Source organism: Amphiura filiformis, chromosome 19, assembly GCF_039555335.1.
Source record: "Amphiura filiformis chromosome 19, Afil_fr2py, whole genome shotgun sequence".
In the NCBI taxonomy this organism is placed as follows: Eukaryota; Metazoa; Echinodermata; class Ophiuroidea; order Amphilepidida; family Amphiuridae; genus Amphiura; species Amphiura filiformis.
In genome coordinates, this window is record NC_092646.1 from 28,409,521 (window position 1) to 28,429,677 (window position 20,157).

The 20,157-nt window shown below is 36.5% G+C and overlaps 1 protein-coding gene across 1 annotated transcript in view; it reads left to right on the top strand.

Annotated features, from left to right (window-relative positions):
* Positions 1 to 19,625, top strand: part of LOC140141139 (tubulin alpha-1 chain-like) — a 35,008-nt gene extending 15,383 nt beyond the window's left edge. Inside the window, exons 2-4 of the mRNA XM_072162937.1 lie at positions 11,642 to 11,876; positions 12,493 to 12,641; positions 13,795 to 19,625. Of these exons, the coding sequence (XP_072019038.1) occupies positions 11,642 to 11,876; positions 12,493 to 12,641; positions 13,795 to 14,784 (1,374 nt within the window). The 3' untranslated portion in view covers positions 14,785 to 19,625. The remainder of the gene's footprint in view (positions 1 to 11,641; positions 11,877 to 12,492; positions 12,642 to 13,794) is intronic.
* Positions 19,626 to 20,157: the final 532 nt, after the last annotated feature.

A 20,157-nucleotide genomic window follows, 5' to 3' on the forward strand; every position in this document is an offset into this window, starting at 1 on the left:
AATAGAATAAAATAATTCGATGTCTTACTTGGGGTGTAATTTATGTAACTATAGTACGTGCACATCAGACACAATTGTAGGTTATTCGAATATATAATTTACATTATAATGCTTTAATTAGTAATTGGCAGTGGCGTAGCAGATTAATATCAGAGGGGCCACGGGAATGTGAACTTTCAGGAGGGGTAAAATGTGACAAAAATAATTGTCAAAAAAGGCCTATACAAATGTAAACATTCCAATGGCTAGCATACCACAGAAAGAATATGAATAAGAAATAAAAAGTGTAGCTTTATATTTGTGAATTACAAAATCGGTAAAATAAAATAGCAAACGATTCTGTCAGATAAGCGGCAACTAAAAATCAGTCCTTAGGCCTATATCTCCAAAACATTGCCCTAGAACAAATCACAGGCTGCAAGGAGTTGGAGGCTCATTTTAACAGCAAAATTTCAAATGGTATTTGAACAAATGAATGAAAAGTACATACCATTAAAAAGGTATTGAATTCGGGGACAATTGTGTATGCATGGGTTTTGATAAAAATGGACAAAAATGGGTTTAAAAAAAGCACACACAAAAAAGGCTACAAATCTTTAAAATCAAGGCGACCAGCATCCCACAAGAGGAAAGAGGGTGTCAAGACTTATCACGGAGGGGGGGGATTCCCTTGGTTATGCAACAAGCCCCCCTGGGAAGGGGCCCTCATATAGACATGATTAATAAAATCAGGATTAAAATTTGAAAAGGATAATGCAAAATATAGCTACTGTTGATAACCGATAATAACCGAGCGTGTAATCGAGTTTTCCGTTTAATTGTACCCTGTCAGTATGATAGTCTCAACCTCAAGCCGTTTGTTTATGACATCTAAATCTATCATGTTTTTCGCTTTAAATTAATACACCTGATTAAATGTCCAATCACGTATGATAGAAGTTTAGCTTTATAGTGTGCAATTAATTGCTTGTCATGTTTTGAAGTTTAAATATGGTAGTTGCCTACGTTGGATGTGCAGAGTGATTAATTTTCTTACAACTCATGACATCAACCTGACTCAAAATGGATGACTCAAAATACGCAGAAATAATCCAAAAGAATAATTGCTTTTAGCAGATCTTTGTCGACGCGCTGTATATACCCGTGACTAATTTATTTATGTGAAAGCGTAGCGTGACTAAGTTTAGCATTAACTTGACAAATTATACAAGTATTGGACAGAGTGACGTAGTTTAAAACAGCATAACACCTTAAGCTGTATATTAATTAGGAGAGACTAATTATTTAATATGGATCCACCTTCTTATGATTTAGTTACAGCATATTTAGAGAAAAGGTATCAACTGATATTAATGGCATTGGTATTTCAAGGACAGAAATGAAAATGAAAATTACAAGAAGTCTTGTTTATCATAAATTTAAACAAGCTCCCTTCTTCTTCTTTTTCTTCTCCTCCTCCTTATTCCTTCTTCTTCTTCTTCTTCTTCTATTTCTTCTTTTTCTTCTTCGTCTTTTTCTTTTTTTCTTCTTCATCTTCTCCTATTATTTTATCTCTTCTTCACTTTCTATTTTTTTCTTTTTCCTCCTCTTTTTCTTCGTCCTCTTTTTCTCATAGCTTAAATAATTAATATCCTTTCTCTTCTTTTGCCTTCTGTTCGACACCTTTGCAGTATTTTGAAGGTCATTCCTGACTCACAGAATATGTTCATTTTATCGTGAAATTTGGATCACTTTTACAGCATGATTTGGTGCTTTCGTGTACGATGAAAGGTTGTTGCATGTGATATTGAAATATCATTTATATATTCTCTCCGTTCAGTATTTCAATCAGGTCCTCGTACACATCTGTTTATTTTATGTCTGGAGTTTCAGTCGCCTCTATAAAATCTCACGTTCAAATCCACAATACAAAAAGTTAATTTAAATACAAAATCAAAATTTCTTTCAATGTGAACATTTGATGCACGTTAATGATTAGAACTATAGTCTGCATTTTCAAATTTGAAGTCACGTACATATCAATATGATTATTTTGTCGATGTTTTATTTTTCTGCAAGTCTCAAGAGGTTTACTGGATCGAAAACGCGCGTGTTTGCCATATAAAATGTATTATACTCGTGTACTGAAAAGTACTTTTGTCTTTCATAATATATACATTGCGTAGGTTAAACAAACCAGGATCATCGTGTGCAGGAAGATTATTCATACAATCTTTCAAACATTCATTTTCTTATTCAAATACTGGAAAAAATTACATTTGAAGTAGAATTTCATATTCATTCAGCCTGCGTGGGCGTAAAATGTTAATTTAAAGGAAATCACCGTGGTCTTTCATGTTTTTACAGTCGATAAATAAATGCGCTAACAAACACTCCACCCTAGCTACACTCACCCCCACTTCGGGAACGTATCAAACATACAAATCCCCCGGGACAAACCCACCCCCACTGGCCACTGTGACTCCGACATACTAATTATACTCAGGCCAATAAGCGTAAACACTCACTCACCCACCCTCCCTATCCCTCGTTTAGTTGCCGAGCAGGCGTTGACGAGTACTTTCGTAGAAGTAGAAGTATCCACACAAATACTGCTAACATCACCCCCACACCACACCCGACACAACCCCACTCCACCCACAATGCGTTGGTATACTATCCGGTTATACAGTACTACAATTCAAAACTGCGAGGTAAAGCAAACTTTCCTTGAACTAGACCTCCCAGCAAAAAATATCTTTTGAATCATATATATTCAGTTATTCTTTCTTTTCATATTTTGCGTTTTGAAGTAAAAACATCTCACATGTCGCAACCCCCTCCTCCTCCTCCTCTTATTCTTCTTCCTCCTAATCCTCCTCCTCCTCACACACACCCCATCCCCACCCATAATATTCTGTTGCCTCCGTTACACTGTTACACAAGACTCGATCGGTATCGATTGCGGACAACACGATACTAATGTAGACTTTCCTTGATCCGGACTTCCCAGCAAAACTGCTCATGTGAATCTTGTGACTTAATATACAGCTTTTTTGATGATATTTTCCTTGTATAGACGCAACCATTCCCCACACATCCACCCTACCCCACACACCCCACCCAACCCACCCTACCTGTTTTATAGGGACAATGTGGACCGTGCATATTGGGCTATTCCAGTTGAAATCCACACTACCCCTGTGAAAGATTTTGGAAATATCTTCCACAGGGGGAGTATGTTTTATAAATGTAATTGGTCAGTGGTAATCATTTTGTATTATGGCTTTACCTACATCTTCCACGTATTATTACAAATCGAAGTTACCCATTATTTTCTATTCTATTCAAAATTGATACTCCCTCTGTGGAAGACTTTAGCTAAATCTTCCACAGGGGTAGTGTGGATATTAAATGGAATATCCCATAAAGTGAATGCGTTTGTCATTAAATGGACCAGAAACTACTCATTGCCTTTTTAACATGGAAACTTGCCACTTTTAAACCATAAAATATCTTAAAACTGGGCGTTTTGATGGATACCTTGAGTGCGTTGATTTTGTTTATTCCGGGGTTTTTTTTATACATGTACTTGAAATTGTTTTCGTAAAAGAGGTAAATACACTTATAATTCTTTTCCGACTGATGATGAGTATAAAAACAGCTGATGGGTTTATATATAGCCAACTGTGTCGCACAAACAGGAAACGCGAAATCGTTTCGGACAGTGCTTAAAGTGAAACAAAATATAAATAGCCCATATTAAATAGAGAAAAGAAGATCTATCAGATATCTTACACTTCCCATAATGCATTTCTCCCATTTTAATTTTCTGTACTGATTTGCCAGTGCAACAAGGGTCGATATAGTGGTACTCAATGAACAGAGCAAATCCAGATCTTGCAAAATATGTTTATTTCTTGACTATATAGACCCATGTTTCGCCAGTATATTTTCAATATGAAAAAGCTTAAAGGCAACCTGTGCAAAGTGATGAAATGATTTGTAAGTTGCAAAGAATTTTGGAAAGGGTAAGATATCTTCTCAAAAAAAACCAATATTCTACTAAAAATAATGTGAATAATACATCAATACACACATTTTTGTACAAAGTGTCGTCATTTTAGCATGTCATTAAAATACCCGTCACCAAAAGACCCCTGTTTTATATTTAGCATGCAGGCCTATGTGGAAAGAAAAGAGCTTTTCATTTATACCGGTATGTATTATATCGAGAGTATTGTAATGAACTGAATGGATAAAATGTTGAACATATAATTGTAATGCAATATGTTTGGCCTATGACATGGAGGGAGGTTTAGATTACACGCATCTTTAGCTTTTCGGAATATTTTCCTCAATTCAGCATTCTCAGCGAACCTATTCAATCCAATGAATTGACAACACATCTCATGATGCAGACAAAATCATTATATCACTGAAAAACTAGACAAAATCGTCATCATGTCAAGGGCATTTACCCGATAGAATCAAATCAACACGTTGAAAAAAATATCTTCGGAAATTCAAGGTGTGTCAACCGCACGTCAATGACCGATTCAAGTATCTTGTGCATGCGTGCATCCTGTTGAATCTTAAACAAAAATGATGCGTTCATAATGTGAAACAAGGTATATAAACATCTCAAAAAAAGTAACTAACCCCCTTAAATAATGGCCATTATTCAAACACGGGTGATTGTATTACAAATCTGTAAAGTGCATTGGAAGCAGAATTTATTTCTGCACATTTTGACACCTCATTTGTAGCAATTGACTAAATAATGACGACACAGCGTACATTTAAATCAGTGTAACCCAAGATTTGAAAGTTGCAGTAAATTCTATTGATTTGTATTCAGTATAATGGAAGGAACGATATCTGAGTGTTTTTGTATTGTTGTAAGTACAACTTTCAAATCTGGACCTCACTACATTAAATTGACCGGTGTTTTATTGTTTTCTGTGCTATCGTATTAAATGAGGTGTCAAAAATGCGCAGATATAAACTCTGCTTCCAACGCATTTTACATGGCCATTATTTAAGGGGCCGGGTTAGTTACTTTTTTTGAGATGTTTATCTTAATCTCTGAATTTCTGAAACCCATTCAGTTCTGCAGATTATAGATTGTAAATCATAGTAAACTTTTATTTGTCTCTCTCCCGAATTATGATGAATTGATGAGGTATTTTGTCATACTTTTTGATATTAAACCATCATTCAAGATGTTTAGTTATCATAAATCATGGTTTATTTATTTATATCTTCAAGAATCTATAATGTTCTACCCGCAAGATAGTATTCATTGTACTTCCCATTGTCAATTTATAAACGTCTTCAATATCCATCCATCACCACTGCCTTTTTAAAGCTGTCTAGAAAAGTATAACATGACTTTATAAAATAATATTTGACATACTAATTTGAAAGATGATATTGATAACTTTGTAAGTGGAAGTAAATCCGTAAGATGCATTATAAGTAAAAACGTTGTATCAGCGTGTCAGTTTCCAGCAGGGAATTCATTAGTTGGCGAGTTATGTGGCGGTAAGTTAAGGGCGAGTTACTGTTAGACCATTGGGCGAGTTACTGTTAGACCAATGGGCGAGTTACTGTTAGACCATTGGGCGAGTTACGGTTAGACTAATGCATAGTCAATTGGTCTAACCGTAACTCACCCAATGGTCTAACTGTAACTCGCCCATTGGTCTAACAGTAACTCGCCCATTGGTCTAACCGTAACTCGCCCATTGGTCTAACAGTAACTCGCCCACAACTTACCGTCACTTAACTCGCCATTTATCCCCTCCACTTTATTTTGACATGCAGTAAACTTTGCTCAATCCGTGAATCTCTGGCTAGACTCCATACAAACATGATAAAGTTTAATTTACTGCTAATTGTCCCGAAACTCGGAGAGCTGATCCTGGCTGCGATGGTTAATGTAGACAGATTTAGGTTCTGCGCCTGCAAATGCGTCCATGACTGATGCTGAATGGTTTATTACTTTATAAGGTGTGTCTTGGGTCATAGTGATCAGAAAATTCCTGTTAAATGTGCTGAGGTTTGTGGGTTTATGCATATAGCACATAAATGACACTATAAATCACGGTGATTTTTGTTTAAATATGCAAAATACTAATACTAATTTATTTTAAATCCTGTGCATAATATGTTGATTCCTTTCCTTCTGGTTTGCATAATTTATCTCGAGCAATAAACCATGCATATGTTTTCTATTTTATTTCATATACTATATACCGCAATGGCGATATCAGTTTCAAAACTAATATCGCGTATTTACGTCGAAATCAGATTTCATGCAAGCAATATTTCCATAATGGTTTTCAGTTTCATCCGTGAATGCATTTTGCACAAACAATAATGTACTTCGATACGATGCAGATGAATTGTGCGCTTTGGTTTGCGGTTTAAAGGGCAAATCACCAATTGAATGTTATTTTTTTTATGTTAATGTATCAGCTCAGTTGTTACAGTCTTCATATAGTTCCACCAGCCTCGCAGTAATTTCACGTGAAAAGCAGAACTTTTCACGTGAAAAGCAGAAAATTCCACGTAAAAGCAGGACTTTTATGGCGTAGCGGATTTGACAAAGTGGACTATTTTTCCAAACCCTAAATTTACCCCTCTGTATTTAGCCAGATTTTCCCCTTTTTCATGAAAAGTACCAATCCATGCATATTGGGAACGCTTGAGTCCCACGCCCTACCTCATCATCAATTTTGTTAACTTGTAAAGTCTCTAGAATGGCGGCTGTTTTACAATACGTGAGCCAGACATGTGTATGCATTGACAAAAAGCTCAAGTCAGGCCACACAGACAAGAGATAAATAACTTCCGGATATGTCTCAAAAGCACTAGATATTTCACCTTTCATTAACATACAAATATGGCATACAAGATTGAGAGGTCATCTTCATCTCCGTATATTTAAGCAAAATAATATTATGTGACGTCCCGTGTCAAAAGGAGACACTTTTGGGCAGGATCGTAAATGGAAATAGCCAAAAATCTGCCCGGGTGATTTTTTTCACAATTTTAAAGTTTATTGCGAATTTGTGATATGTTATTAATGTTTAAAATATTGTCTGATAGTTCAGATCGGAATGTAACTGGCATCTTGTATTTTTTGAGACATTTTTCAAGGTAACAACATTGTCAATAATATTTTTAAAGGCCGATATTTCAATTTCCAATTTTATAAGACCATAACTTACGAACTCAATATCTTCGCTTAGGAATGTCCGATTTCATTTGGGGAAAACGGCGTTGTTGAGCAAAATATCTCTATATTTAAGATATGTAAAAATCTCAAAATTGATAACCTGCCCAAAAGTGGCTCCTTTTGACATGACACGTCACATATATAAAAATCAAGCAAGGAGCATTTATAATGAAAATTATAACTATACCTGTCATTTCTCGATATTTTTAAAGCAAAATATATAAAATGAGCTTAAAAGCACAAGTTTTAATGGCGAAGCGGCCCTTTTTTAGATAAAATATCCTTAAAGCTGCTGTCTAAGGCGAATGCAATTCAACTGATGTTTTGTCGTGTGGCAAATTGACATATCGGCGTCGTGCATGTCCAAGAATAGATAAATGGGAGGTATTGTTAAAAACCAAACCACTTTACGGAGAAATCGCACATCTTTAGCGAATCAAGTATAGAGCAATCTAAAAAGCCTTACTTGTTGAACGTGATGTATCAATAATGTAGACTAGACAGTGAAGATAGCGTAGCGCAGATTGGGAAATTTCCATAAAAATCAGACAACGAGATGTTAATCATGAATTATTCATAGCATAATGTACGCATGCGTGTGATGTTGCGCAAATATTAATGGTATAGAATAGCAACAGATGCTGCAATTGTAATCAAGAACAAATAATAATAATAACAACAACAAAAACAAGATCAGCAACAACAACAACATAATAATGTTGAACATCATGAAATCATTCATGATGTTATCACGTCGTGTCAAGCACGAAAGTATGATTGATCAATTATAACATATGACTGCATGTGCAATGTATCATGGTGCATGCTTGTCGGTTTCCTACTAGTGTCGCCTTTAACAATCATTCATCAATCGCAAAGACTCCTGTTGCACACATTTAAACACATCAATTAGCTACAGCTCAGTCGGAAACATTTAAATTAGCCCGACGACTGTATACATAGTCTATGCATTGTTAATGTACAAATAACAAAATCGGTAGCAGGGTAGACTTACAAGCGCCGCGCCGGGCTCTCCTAGTACATGTAGTATGACGAATATTCATAATATAGCTGCGGAGCTCAATGATTTGTTTTTCATTTTGAGTCTCAACTTGTTAACTTGTGAAGTCTCTAGAAAGGCGGCTGTTTTACAATATGTGAGCCAGACATGTGTTTGCATCGATAAAAAGCTCAAGTCAGGCCACACTAGACAAGAGATAAATAACTTCCGGATATGTCTCAAAAGCACTAGATATATTTCACCTCTTATTAACATGCAAATATAGAAAACAAGATTGAGAAGACATCTTCATAACTTACATTTTTGAAGCAATGAGTGTTTATAATAATAATTATAGCTATACCTGTCATTTCTCGGTATTTTTAATCAAAATATATAAAATGAAGCTTAAAAGCACATTCAACTTTTAATGGCGAAGCGGCCCTTTTTTATATCTAATATCCTTAAAGCTGTTTTCTAAGGCAAATGGAATTCAACTGATGTTTTGTCCCCGGGTTTTGTCCTGTGGCACATTAACATATTGGCGTCGTGCATGTCTAAGAATATATATTTTATGAGCTTTTATGGGAGGAACCACTTTACAGAGAAATCGTGCATCTTTAGCGAATCAAGTATAGAGCAATCTAAAAGCATTACTTGTTGAACGTGTATCAATAATGCATGCAGACTAGACAGTTATAGCGCAGATTGGGAAATTTCAATAAAAATCAGACGTATCGAGGCGTTCATGAATTATTCATAGACACTGTACGCATGCGTGTGATTTTGCGCAAACGAATGTCACAATATGATCATGAACTATGAAAGAAAGCACTATAGAATTGCAAAAGATGTTGTATTCTCCGCTGTAATTTAATCAACAACAACTAATAACAACCAGGCGGCATAGGACACGCAACACGTGACGTACGAGCCTGGCGAAGATACAGGGTTGACAGCCGGCCATTCAAAATACACGGTTAGCGATTACAAATGGAAAATTAACATACTTGCAGTGGGGTACTTTGTCGTACCCCGACGGTTTTAGAGTAAGATAATTTTGCTTTGACACCACACAACAAATTTAGAATTGTTTGTGAAGCTTTCATGATTATGTGTTAATCCAATGGCGACGTCAAAAATGGCGATATCGCTTCCACCACCGCCTGATAACAACAACAAAAACAAGATCAGCAACAACAACAACATAATAATGTTGAACATCATGAAATCATTCATGAGGTTATCACGTCGTGTCAAGCACGAAAGTATGATTGATCAATTATAACATGACTGCATGTGCAATGTATCATGGTGCATGCTTGTCGGTTTCCTACTAGTGTCGCCTTCAACAATCATTCATCAATCGCAAAGACTCCTGTTGCACACATTTAAACACATCAATTAGCTACAGCTCAGTCGGAAACGTTTAAATTAGCCCGACGACTGTATGCATAGTCTATACATTGTTAATGTACAAATAACAAAATCGGTAGCAGGGTAGACTTACAAGCGCCGCACCGGGCTCTCCTAGTATGGTGGATACTTCAATATATATAGCTAACGGAGCTCAATGATTGACCTCGAATAACACTTTAAAACTAAGCAGTACAGTTTATCTTTAGTTTAAATCTTCATACAGCCTTAAGGGATCCAAAATGAGCGTTTATTGCGTTTCGACAGTATTTTTGTGGGACATGAGAGCACCTCAGACCTATCGAATTGCATTCTGAATACGAAGCATGTCTTTCTGATATCAAATAATTTTCATTTTTAAAAATCACAATATAATACAAATTTTATGACAAATTATAAAAATGTGATATTTTTTCAAATTTTTGATATATAACAGTCCTCGAAGTGAATTATATAAATCTAATGATATATTCTTAAAGTGTATGTAGCAGGGAGGAAAAGCCGACGGTCAATTGAAAATTTTGACCTTTCATATTGAAGATATGGATTTTTTCCCAAAAAGACCTAATTTTTTTTTGGTGTTTTGGGAAAAAAAATCCATATCTTTAATACGAAAGGTCAAAATTTTCAATTGATCGTCGGCTTTTCATCCCACCTACATACACTTTAAGTATAAATCATCAGATTTATAAAGTTTACTTCAAGTACTGTTAAATATCAAAAATATCAATTTTAATGATTTGCCATAAAATGTGTATTAAATTGCGAATTTCAAAAATCAAAATTATTTGATATCGGAATGACATTCTTCATATTCAGAATGCAATTCGATATGTCTGATGTGCTCTAATGTCCCAAAATAAATACTGTCCAAACGTTCATACCCCAGCCCTTAAGTTTGTCTTGAAATATAAGAATATTCAGACATAAATAACAAATTCGGTAGTACCGTAGACTTACAAACGCCGGGCATTCACGATGAATGCTTTAATACACAGCCGCTTTCGTCAAACGTTTGCCAAACGTTTACGGGCGTTTACGAAGACGTTTGTGATCGGCAATTGCTTGCCAAATTGGCAAAAATGGGTGTGTATTATACGGCCCTAATTTGGTAAAACAACCTAACTCGAAGATAGAAGTTTTACCTAATTAAGGCGCTGCTGAAAAATATTTAGACCTGCTTTGGTGAAAACCCCAAATTTTAGGAACACAATAATAAGTTGGACACTTGAAAAAAAGAAATGGCATGAAGGCTTTTAAACTTTTTTCAGTACAGTCCTAATTAGGCATAAAAGTCTATATCGAGTTAGGTCGTTTTACCAAATTAGGGCCGTATAGCTAGGCCTACTTTACTGTATATTAAAGTGATTTAGCTCAATGTTTGATCTCGAACAGCACTTTAAAACTAAGCATGCAGTATAAGTTAATCTTTTAGTTAAATCTTCCAACAGCTTTAAATTTGCATTGAAATAAATACAAGTAACAAAGTCTGCATGCAGATAGCGCAGACTTATCAAATGCCAGGCTCTCCTTGTATGATGATTGCTTATCATGGTTACTGTATTAAAGTGACGGATCTCAATATTTTTCTCGAACAATATTTTAATTTTTAGTTTAAATCTTCATACAACTTTCAATTTTATCTTGAAATATATGAAACCAGCTAAGGAAAAGTTAAAAAATTTCGGAAGTGTTTCGTTCTTTACTTACATTAATGCTCTACGTGCTAGCCATAGCCTTCAACATAAAAAATCCAAGTTTTGAGATATTTTCTCAAAATATTAAGAGCTATCTAAAGAACCACTGAACCAATACTAGGCTTGTTTGTACTCATTTTCTTGCATTTTTCATGCTGATTCCAAATATGGTAATGAAAATTTGCATTTCTGAAATTTTTGAATTTTTAAAAAATTTTGAAACTTGTCGTCTGCAGTCGACACCCGCGTGAAGAGTATTAATAATTCTATATTATATATATTATTTCTTATTTATTTTTACAGCGTGAATGTATCTCTATCCATGTTGGTCAAGCCGGTGTGCAGATTGGCAACTCATGTTGGGAATTGTACTGTTTAGAGCATGGAATCCAGCCTGATGGCCAGATGCCCAGTACAACAGATACTGCTGTCGGCAAAGGTGGCGGAGATGATTCCTTCGGCACTTTCTTCAACGAAACTGGATCAGGCAAACATGTCCCAAGAGCTATTTTTGTTGACTTGGAACCAACTGTTGTCGGTAAGAGTGTTTTCCTCGGGGTGGTGTGGGGGTGGGGGTATGGGGGTACAATGTCAATGTTGGTGATTTTTGGTGTATATAATTATGCTCCCCACGGAACGAGAATTGGTGGGTCTTAAATAGGAGCTGATGGCATATTGGTAAAAGGGGTTCTTTCTGAACTGCGAACGGTCAAAATCAAGGACCTTTCTAGGCTTTCTGCTCGAAATCGCTTTGCAAAAACCAGATGTGAGCAATTTGGTTTTTTAGAACGTATTAATGATCAAATTCAAGGGCCTTTCAGGGCCTTCGTTTTTGTGATTGGACAACGCTTTACAAAAGTGATTGCGCATCACTTTTCAAAAGCGACGTATTGCAATTACTCAGAAATACTCTGTATATTCAGCTTATACATTGGGCTGTTTAAGTTGAAATCCATACACCCCTATGGGAGACGTGACCTTAATCTCCCACACAGGGGTTATATATTTCAAATGGAGGCATCCATTCTAGCTAGTAACCCCATTTGGAATTTACACTCATTACTAAAATGTCATGTCTTCCATGGGGGGTGTGAATTTTAAACGGAATAGCCCATTACAATCAAAACTCTAACCTTTGACCTGTCTTTTTGCAGATGAAATCCGCCAAGGTTCTTACAAGCAACTTTTCCATCCAGAGCAGATGATCACTGGTAAGGAAGATGCGGCCAACAACTATGCTCGTGGACATTACACCGTTGGAAAAGAAATTATTGATCCCATCATGGACAGAGTCAGAAAACTGGTAAGATCTTTCTCTACTTGGCTTAAGAATTGAGTAGATCCCATAATTCTGCGAGTAGACATGAGATGTCATCATTTTACGTCACGCCGATGCACATTTCAAAGCCGTGCTAATTTGTCACAATTTGTGTGCCGAAAATCATTAGGTCAACGTATCCTTAAAGAGTTTGAAACATTTTACCCTCGATTAGCCAGTAAAAGGGGGTAATAAATTTTCTTTCTCTGATCATATTTTCACATTCCACTGTCAGCAGGGCAGCTCCAACCCAACTTGGCTCCAACCAAGTCATGTTTAATAACCCTTGCCCTTCCTCACTGAACCTTTGCACCTTTGGCACATACATGTGGTAAAATTCAACATTGGTATCTTTAATATCACAGTCTCTCATGAAGGGCTAATATCTTTACAGTTATTCTTTCTCTTCATACCTTCTTTATAGTAATAATTTTATCTCCCTTCATGTTATTAAACTCATGGCAAATTCTTGAACATAATTTATACCTGCTTCATGCAAGGAGTTAAATAGTGCCAGGCCAGATAGACTGCCTGTGGGCATTTTCTGGACCATGCACTGACCATGATATTTGTATCCTATTTTATTTTTACTTATTTTCACTTCATAAAGTTTCCTTGTGTGAATATATGAAACTAATTTACGCTGTTGTTTTTAGTGCAAAGAAGCAATTTAAAATACCAACAGCAACAGATAACATGATAACCAGAGTCTAGGCTTTCTAGATAATAGTAAACGTACAAATTGGTGACATATCTTGAGCGCCATTTGTATGTGTGATGTATTTAGGCAATGGGCAAATTGATACAATTACTTTAATCATTGGCTTGCTTCTTCCTTCATTCTTTCCGCAAAGTTATTTTTTTTTATTTCTTTCCTTAAAATCATCTCAAATAAAATAAAACAAAATAATAAAATAAAATAAAATAACAGTAAAATCAGATAGAAGTTCACGATAAAACTTCGACTTATTTTCAAAGAATGACGTTTGAAATCTTTTGGTGTGTGATCTTTTTCACTTTTTTAAAATTCTAATTTCAATCTTAATCTTAAAAGAGAATAAGGAAATATCACGACGATCACAAATCTTCAATTTCTTATTAATTAATTTCTCTCGTGTTATTTTGTAATCGTATACAGGCTGACCAATGCACCGGACTTCAAGGATTCCTTATATTTCACAGCTTCGGCGGAGGCACCGGTTCAGGTTTAACAGCCCTACTCATGGAACGTCTTTCCGTCGACTACGGCAAGAAATCCAAGTTAGAATTCGCCGTGTATCCCGCCCCACAAATCTCCACAGCAGTAGTAGAGCCATACAATGCCATCCTCACTACCCATACTACTCTCGAGCACTCCGACTGTGCCTTCATGGTTGATAACGAAGCCATCTATGACATCTGCCGTCGTAACCTGGACATTGGACGCCCAACGTATACCAATTTGAATCGGTTGATGGCCCAGGTAGTATCCTCCATCACCGCGTCATTGCGTTTCGATGGTGCCCTAAATGTCGACATTACAGAGTTTCAAACCAACTTGGTGCCCTACCCACGTATCCATTTCCCTCTGGTCAATTACGCCCCGGTCATCTCTGCTGAGAAAGCCTACCATGAGCAGCTCAGTGTTTCAGAAATCACCAATGCCTGTTTTGAGCCAGACAACCAAATGGTCAAGTGTGATCCTCGTCACGGCAAATACATGGCCTGTTGTCTGTTGTATCGTGGGGATGTTGTACCAAAAGATGTCAACTCTGCAATTTCTAACATCAAGACCAAAAAGAACATTCAGTTCGTCGATTGGTGTCCAACTGGCTTCAAAGTAGGTATCAACTACCAGCCACCAACCGTTGTCCCTGAAGGTGATCTCGCCAAAGTGCAACGCGCCGTCTGCATGTTAAGCAACACTACAGCCATCTCCGACGCCTGGGCTCGTCTGGATCATAAATTCGATCTGATGTACTCCAAACGGGCATTCGTTCATTGGTATGTTGGTGAAGGTATGGAAGAAGGTGAGTTTGCAGAAGCTCGTGAAGATCTTGCAGCGTTGGAGAAGGATTACGAAGAGGTTGGTCTGGATAACCATCCCGACGGAGAAGGTGAAGATGAAGTTGGGGAAGGCGACTTTTAAGCTTACTTACAATACTAGCACACACCCTAGATCTGCTAAGATATGCACAGCAAACCCACATGTAGGGCTGAAAATATATTCTGTTCAGTCTATGTTCTATCATTGGGTATGAAATTTGCGTCATATTTTAGACTGGCTGGGTGAAACCGCTATAAACCCAAGTATGTATCAAGAGTGCATGTCAAACCATTTAGCTTATAAAAGTATTATACTACTCAATGTTTGTCATACCTGTTGAATTCGGAAGAGATGTACATCTCAATGTTTGTCGATGCCTGTTGAATTCGGAAGAGATGTACATCCAAAGATTTCTTATTCATGCTGAATTCAGATGAGATGTGCACCCAAATATTTCTTGTTCATGCTGTTGAATTTAGAAGGGATGTACATTTAAAGGCTTACTGATGAAAGCATGTCTTGTGTGCCACCGAGTGTACTATAATTGTGAAGAAAAAAAGTTGACTTAATTGTGACGATACACACGTACAACAAAATCGCGAAAATCACAAGTTTGCGAAGCGACTCACTGCGCGTGCGTATCGATTATATATGATAGCTGCCATGATTGTAGGATTTTTTATGCAATTATTTTTGAAGATGCCTTTTATTTTATTTCACGAATGTATCTTCCGATTTTGAGAATGGATTTATTTTTCAAGCGAATGAATTTGTTATGTTAATGAAAGCAAAATGTTTGACGTACCGTTGCCAGTCTTGTAAAATCACCTTGTTTCTTTTAGCGATAAAAAGAACCGATTTTATTTGTATTCGGTTTGAGTAGGTAGACGTTGATTCCAATGTGCCTCCGTTATCTATCGTCCAATGTATGTGAGTGTTGTGAAAAGTATGTAACGTCCCTACACTGTTAAAACGCTGGGTAATTTTCCCAGCTCTGTGGTTAACTATAAACAACTTAGCTGTTGGGTAAAATATTTTTAGTTATTTTTACCCAACAATTTATTGTTTATTAAAAATTCCCCAACTTTTTAACAGTGTATAGATTTTTTGGCTACTACAAAACAACACATATCATAACGCAACTTTAGTATCCTTCCTAGAATACTAAGTTCAGCATAGTAGTTGATTACTATTCAGACCGTACCCACTACTCACCACTAGGAACTCGTCAGTGTTAGTTATTGTTGAACGTAGCCAACTTTTTTCATATTTTTTGTTACAAGAATGTACCCATCGATTTAATATTTTATTTTCAATACCGCAATGTATTTGGACTATTCTATTTGAAATCCATACACACCTATGAAAGACATGACCTTAATCTCCCACACAGGGGGTGTAGATTTCAAATGGAGCCATCCATTCGAGTAACCCCATTTGAAATCTACACTCCATGTGTGGAAGATTAAGGCCATGTCTTCCATATGGGGTGTATGGATTTCAACCGGAATAGCCCATTACTGTTTCAAACTTCTACTCTTCTATTTTTTCTGCCATCCCAAGTAAAAACACATCGACTACTCAGTGCCAGAAGTGGGTAAGTACAATAGCTGCCATGTAGCTGTCATGTGTAGATGAGTACAATATACTGTATGTAAATTACCAAATGTTCACATGGCAGCTATTGCACTTACCCACTTCTAGCATTGAACAGTCGATAAGTATTCTTATTATTATTTTCACTTACTACAATAGAAGTGCCAAATGTAGAAAAAGAATATTATAGCCTTAGAATCAAACTTTGTAGCACTGAATTTCAGTATTATCAAAAAACTGTCATGTACATCTAGAAATTACTTTGTAACAATTGTCAATATATAGCACTAGCATGATTGTTCAGAACAAAGACTAAGAACAAACAATCTATCATTGTATTCAGCTGAAATTATACTCGGGTTGCTAGCGATACTCACTTTAGGGATGATTTTATCTCGTGTGGAACTATTATAATATTTTTATAAACAAGCAATTTAGTCAATAAAATGTCACGAATCTGTAGAACCCTTCAAACTGTAGTTAGGGTAATACAATACAACTATTTTGTAAGTCTACTAGATGACCTGACAAAAGGTCAGGTCATCTAAGGTCAACCTTGCCGGTAATCTTCATTCCCGACTCCAAGACAATGGTTCTCCAAAGGCAAAAACAGGTTTTACAGCCGGGAGAACAAAATTGAACCATTTTGAAATTATGGTTATTCTGTAGCCTAATCATTTAGCAGAAGAGTTCCGTACACGAGACAAAATAGGTTTTAGTTTTTAGCCAATGGTAAAACATTTCTGGTGTATTAAATATAGTACAAGCCACCTCATTGGCCAGTCATTGACCTATCGCTAGCGACTGATGTAAAATTTCAGTATTACTTGAAAAACGTTTTGAAACCAAAACTATGTTGTAGCGAACAAAACATTTAGACCTTTCACATTCTGGTGTAGCTTAGATATAGAATACAAGTAGTTGGCATACTGACTAAAACAGTAAAACAATGTACTCGTAATTTAATAATAAGGAGGAATCGTCATTTTATTTGAATTGTAAACATATATTACGCTCATTTGTTACTACAGAGACCGTCATGATCAAAGTGGTACACTAATACTTCGCATATGCATAACATGCAAATCTGTGATGACCGTTTTTTAGAAGTTTGTGGTCGTGAATTAAAAACCGTCATTTTGTGCACATTCATCTTTGCACTACTATGAAAATGCGTGTTATATTGTACTAACCATACTAACGCTAATACTTACTTATCTCAATTGCATGCATTCTAGTTATCTGAATTGCATCCAAACTCCATTTAGACCCGCACCCAAAAATATTTTTCTGAAAAATACGAATGTTGAATTTCTTCGCTCTAATTTTAATAGCTTAAACCAAAGATTTATATTGTATTATAATGCATGAAAGTGTTCTTAGCATGCATTGTAAATCCATTAATAAATTGACTGTGATGCTTAGGGAATAGACACAACTACTTTTCTCAACGCGCTCATCTCAATGATAACACTTAAATGTGTCCTTCGCGGGGGAATTGTACGACTAAAATTTGCCCAATTTGCATGCTATTTGACAGATTATAGCTTAGACTGATAGTTTCTTATTATATCATTGTAACCATACCTGTTAAATTACGTCACTTTATGTCACCAAACATCCACGCAATGAGTAGAGTAGAGATATAAAACTACAAAACCTCACCCCAAGCTCCTACATATCCCACAACCATTGTATCTCATTGCACCATTATTTATGTGACCTATCCTGAATAAGTGGAACTCGTCAGCCATACGATTTCATGATATTGCACATTTGCACTCACTTTGTGTCATAAACCATCCAAGCATTTGACATCATAGTAGAATAGTTTACTAGTATGTGAAGCTTTCTTATCTCAAACCTGAATGTCCCACAACTTAAAATTAACGAAACTTCGTCAGCCTACGACGAATTTCAATGCATATAACTTCGTATCATAAAACATCTTAGTAGAACACCGTAGATTATGTAAACCTCTCACCTCAAATTTTGTTTTTAATATACATTCCTTGTCGATCCATTTATATTGTTGGTCATTCTATAGCCGCCTCGTTGAACAGGTTGAAATATCTTACTTTGTGATCTTCACCATTGCATCTCACAACTTACAACCGATCATACAGCCGAACTTCCAAAACCCATTACATGAGGAATTGAGGACCACGTTTCTGTGGTAAAGTAAAGTGGAAATCAATTAGTTTCTCTTCGATAAGATTATGTGCTTAACCATTCTATCCTTTGCACCAAAACGAGTTCACCAGAACCCATTATACACGTAAGCATTAGAAGATAAAAAAAACCACTCACGTGACATCACTATGTCTTCCGCAGTAAAACCCCAACACACTTTCATTTGCAATAGAAGTACTTAATTTCCTAGAATATTACCCATGTTACCATCTCCATCCAGTACTCACTGTAGAAAGTACCTGTCTCAAAGTATAGTGGACAGTTGCACCTCATAATTATTAATTCCATGTTTTGCACCAAAAGGGACGCGTTCGATGCACTCATGACATTCTTCATCCTTGTGCACCTTCATCACACTTTGTTCTTGTTCATGTTCTTTGTAGTGTAAAGATCCACCTGAAAATTACTGTAGATTCATTTTTGTTCCATTATACCATGTATACCGTTCTAGTGCATTATGTACTTAAATTCACATTACCCATTTACATCATGATAACTAACCCTTAGCCTATTCCTAATATCCATTATAGACTACTAACCCATTTCTATATTACACTTCAAAGTAGAATGTTACGACTCTTAAAAGATCAACATGTGCTCCACCAAAACCATCTTAACTACCATGATAGACCTTCTTGCAGATGACACATGCACCTCACAATGACTCTATCCGTTGTCCTCCCCCCCCCCCCATTAGAGCTGACACGCCGTTACACGTCTTCTTTTCTCCGATACCATGAATGTTATTATGTCTCGTAGCCTAGTAGTAGAAACACCTGTGTTCCACCGTAACCTTCCTACCCGTAAGTTACCTTTACACATAATATACAACCACATTAGGCACTCCACTTCATCTTTCCCGAATCCATCGTAGAGTCGTAGCCTGTATAATATCTCGTAGCTTACTAGATCCATTTGTGTTACATATAACATTCCTACTCGTAAACTAACCTTCACACATGTAACGATACCTTCTATCTGCCTTCCACAGCATCCATTTCTCCAGATGCCGCAGTAGACTTGTAGCTATAGAACATCCATTCCCGGCATCTGTGTGTCACTATCCTACCCCATGACCCCTACATACGTTTTCCTTTCATTGTAACAATACCTTCACCTCTAATCTCCGTCGCACCTTCCCTTTTCCAGATACCAAGGTTGGCTCTTTCAGCTATATAATCCATCTGTTATCCACCAAACCTTCCTAACCCATACCTAACGATACCGTCCCATCTAATTTCCATCGCACCTCACTTTGCCACCCCCCCGGGACTTTGCCAGATAACACAGTAGACTGATTACCTAGTGGAAGATCGTATATGTTCCTTAACCTTCCTAGCACATTAGAGTAGATCTACCTGTACACCTCACGAAAACTATATCCTTTGTCTATCCTAGTTTAGATTAATTAAAATATGTTACACTTTTAGTACCCGTTTCTGCTACCTTACGTATCCCCTACACATACCTCTCCCCTATTGTCCGCCGGATTGTCACTTTACCAGGTGCTAGGTACTAAAGTATCTTGTTTTAGGTATTTTAGAAAGCCCATTATTGTGCTCCATGTAACTTTCCTAGCACCGTAGAGGAGATATACCCACACATACACCTCATACAAACGATATCCTTTGCACATCTCAGTAGACGAATAACACTTAGTTGCACCATTAGAAGTAGATCCACGTG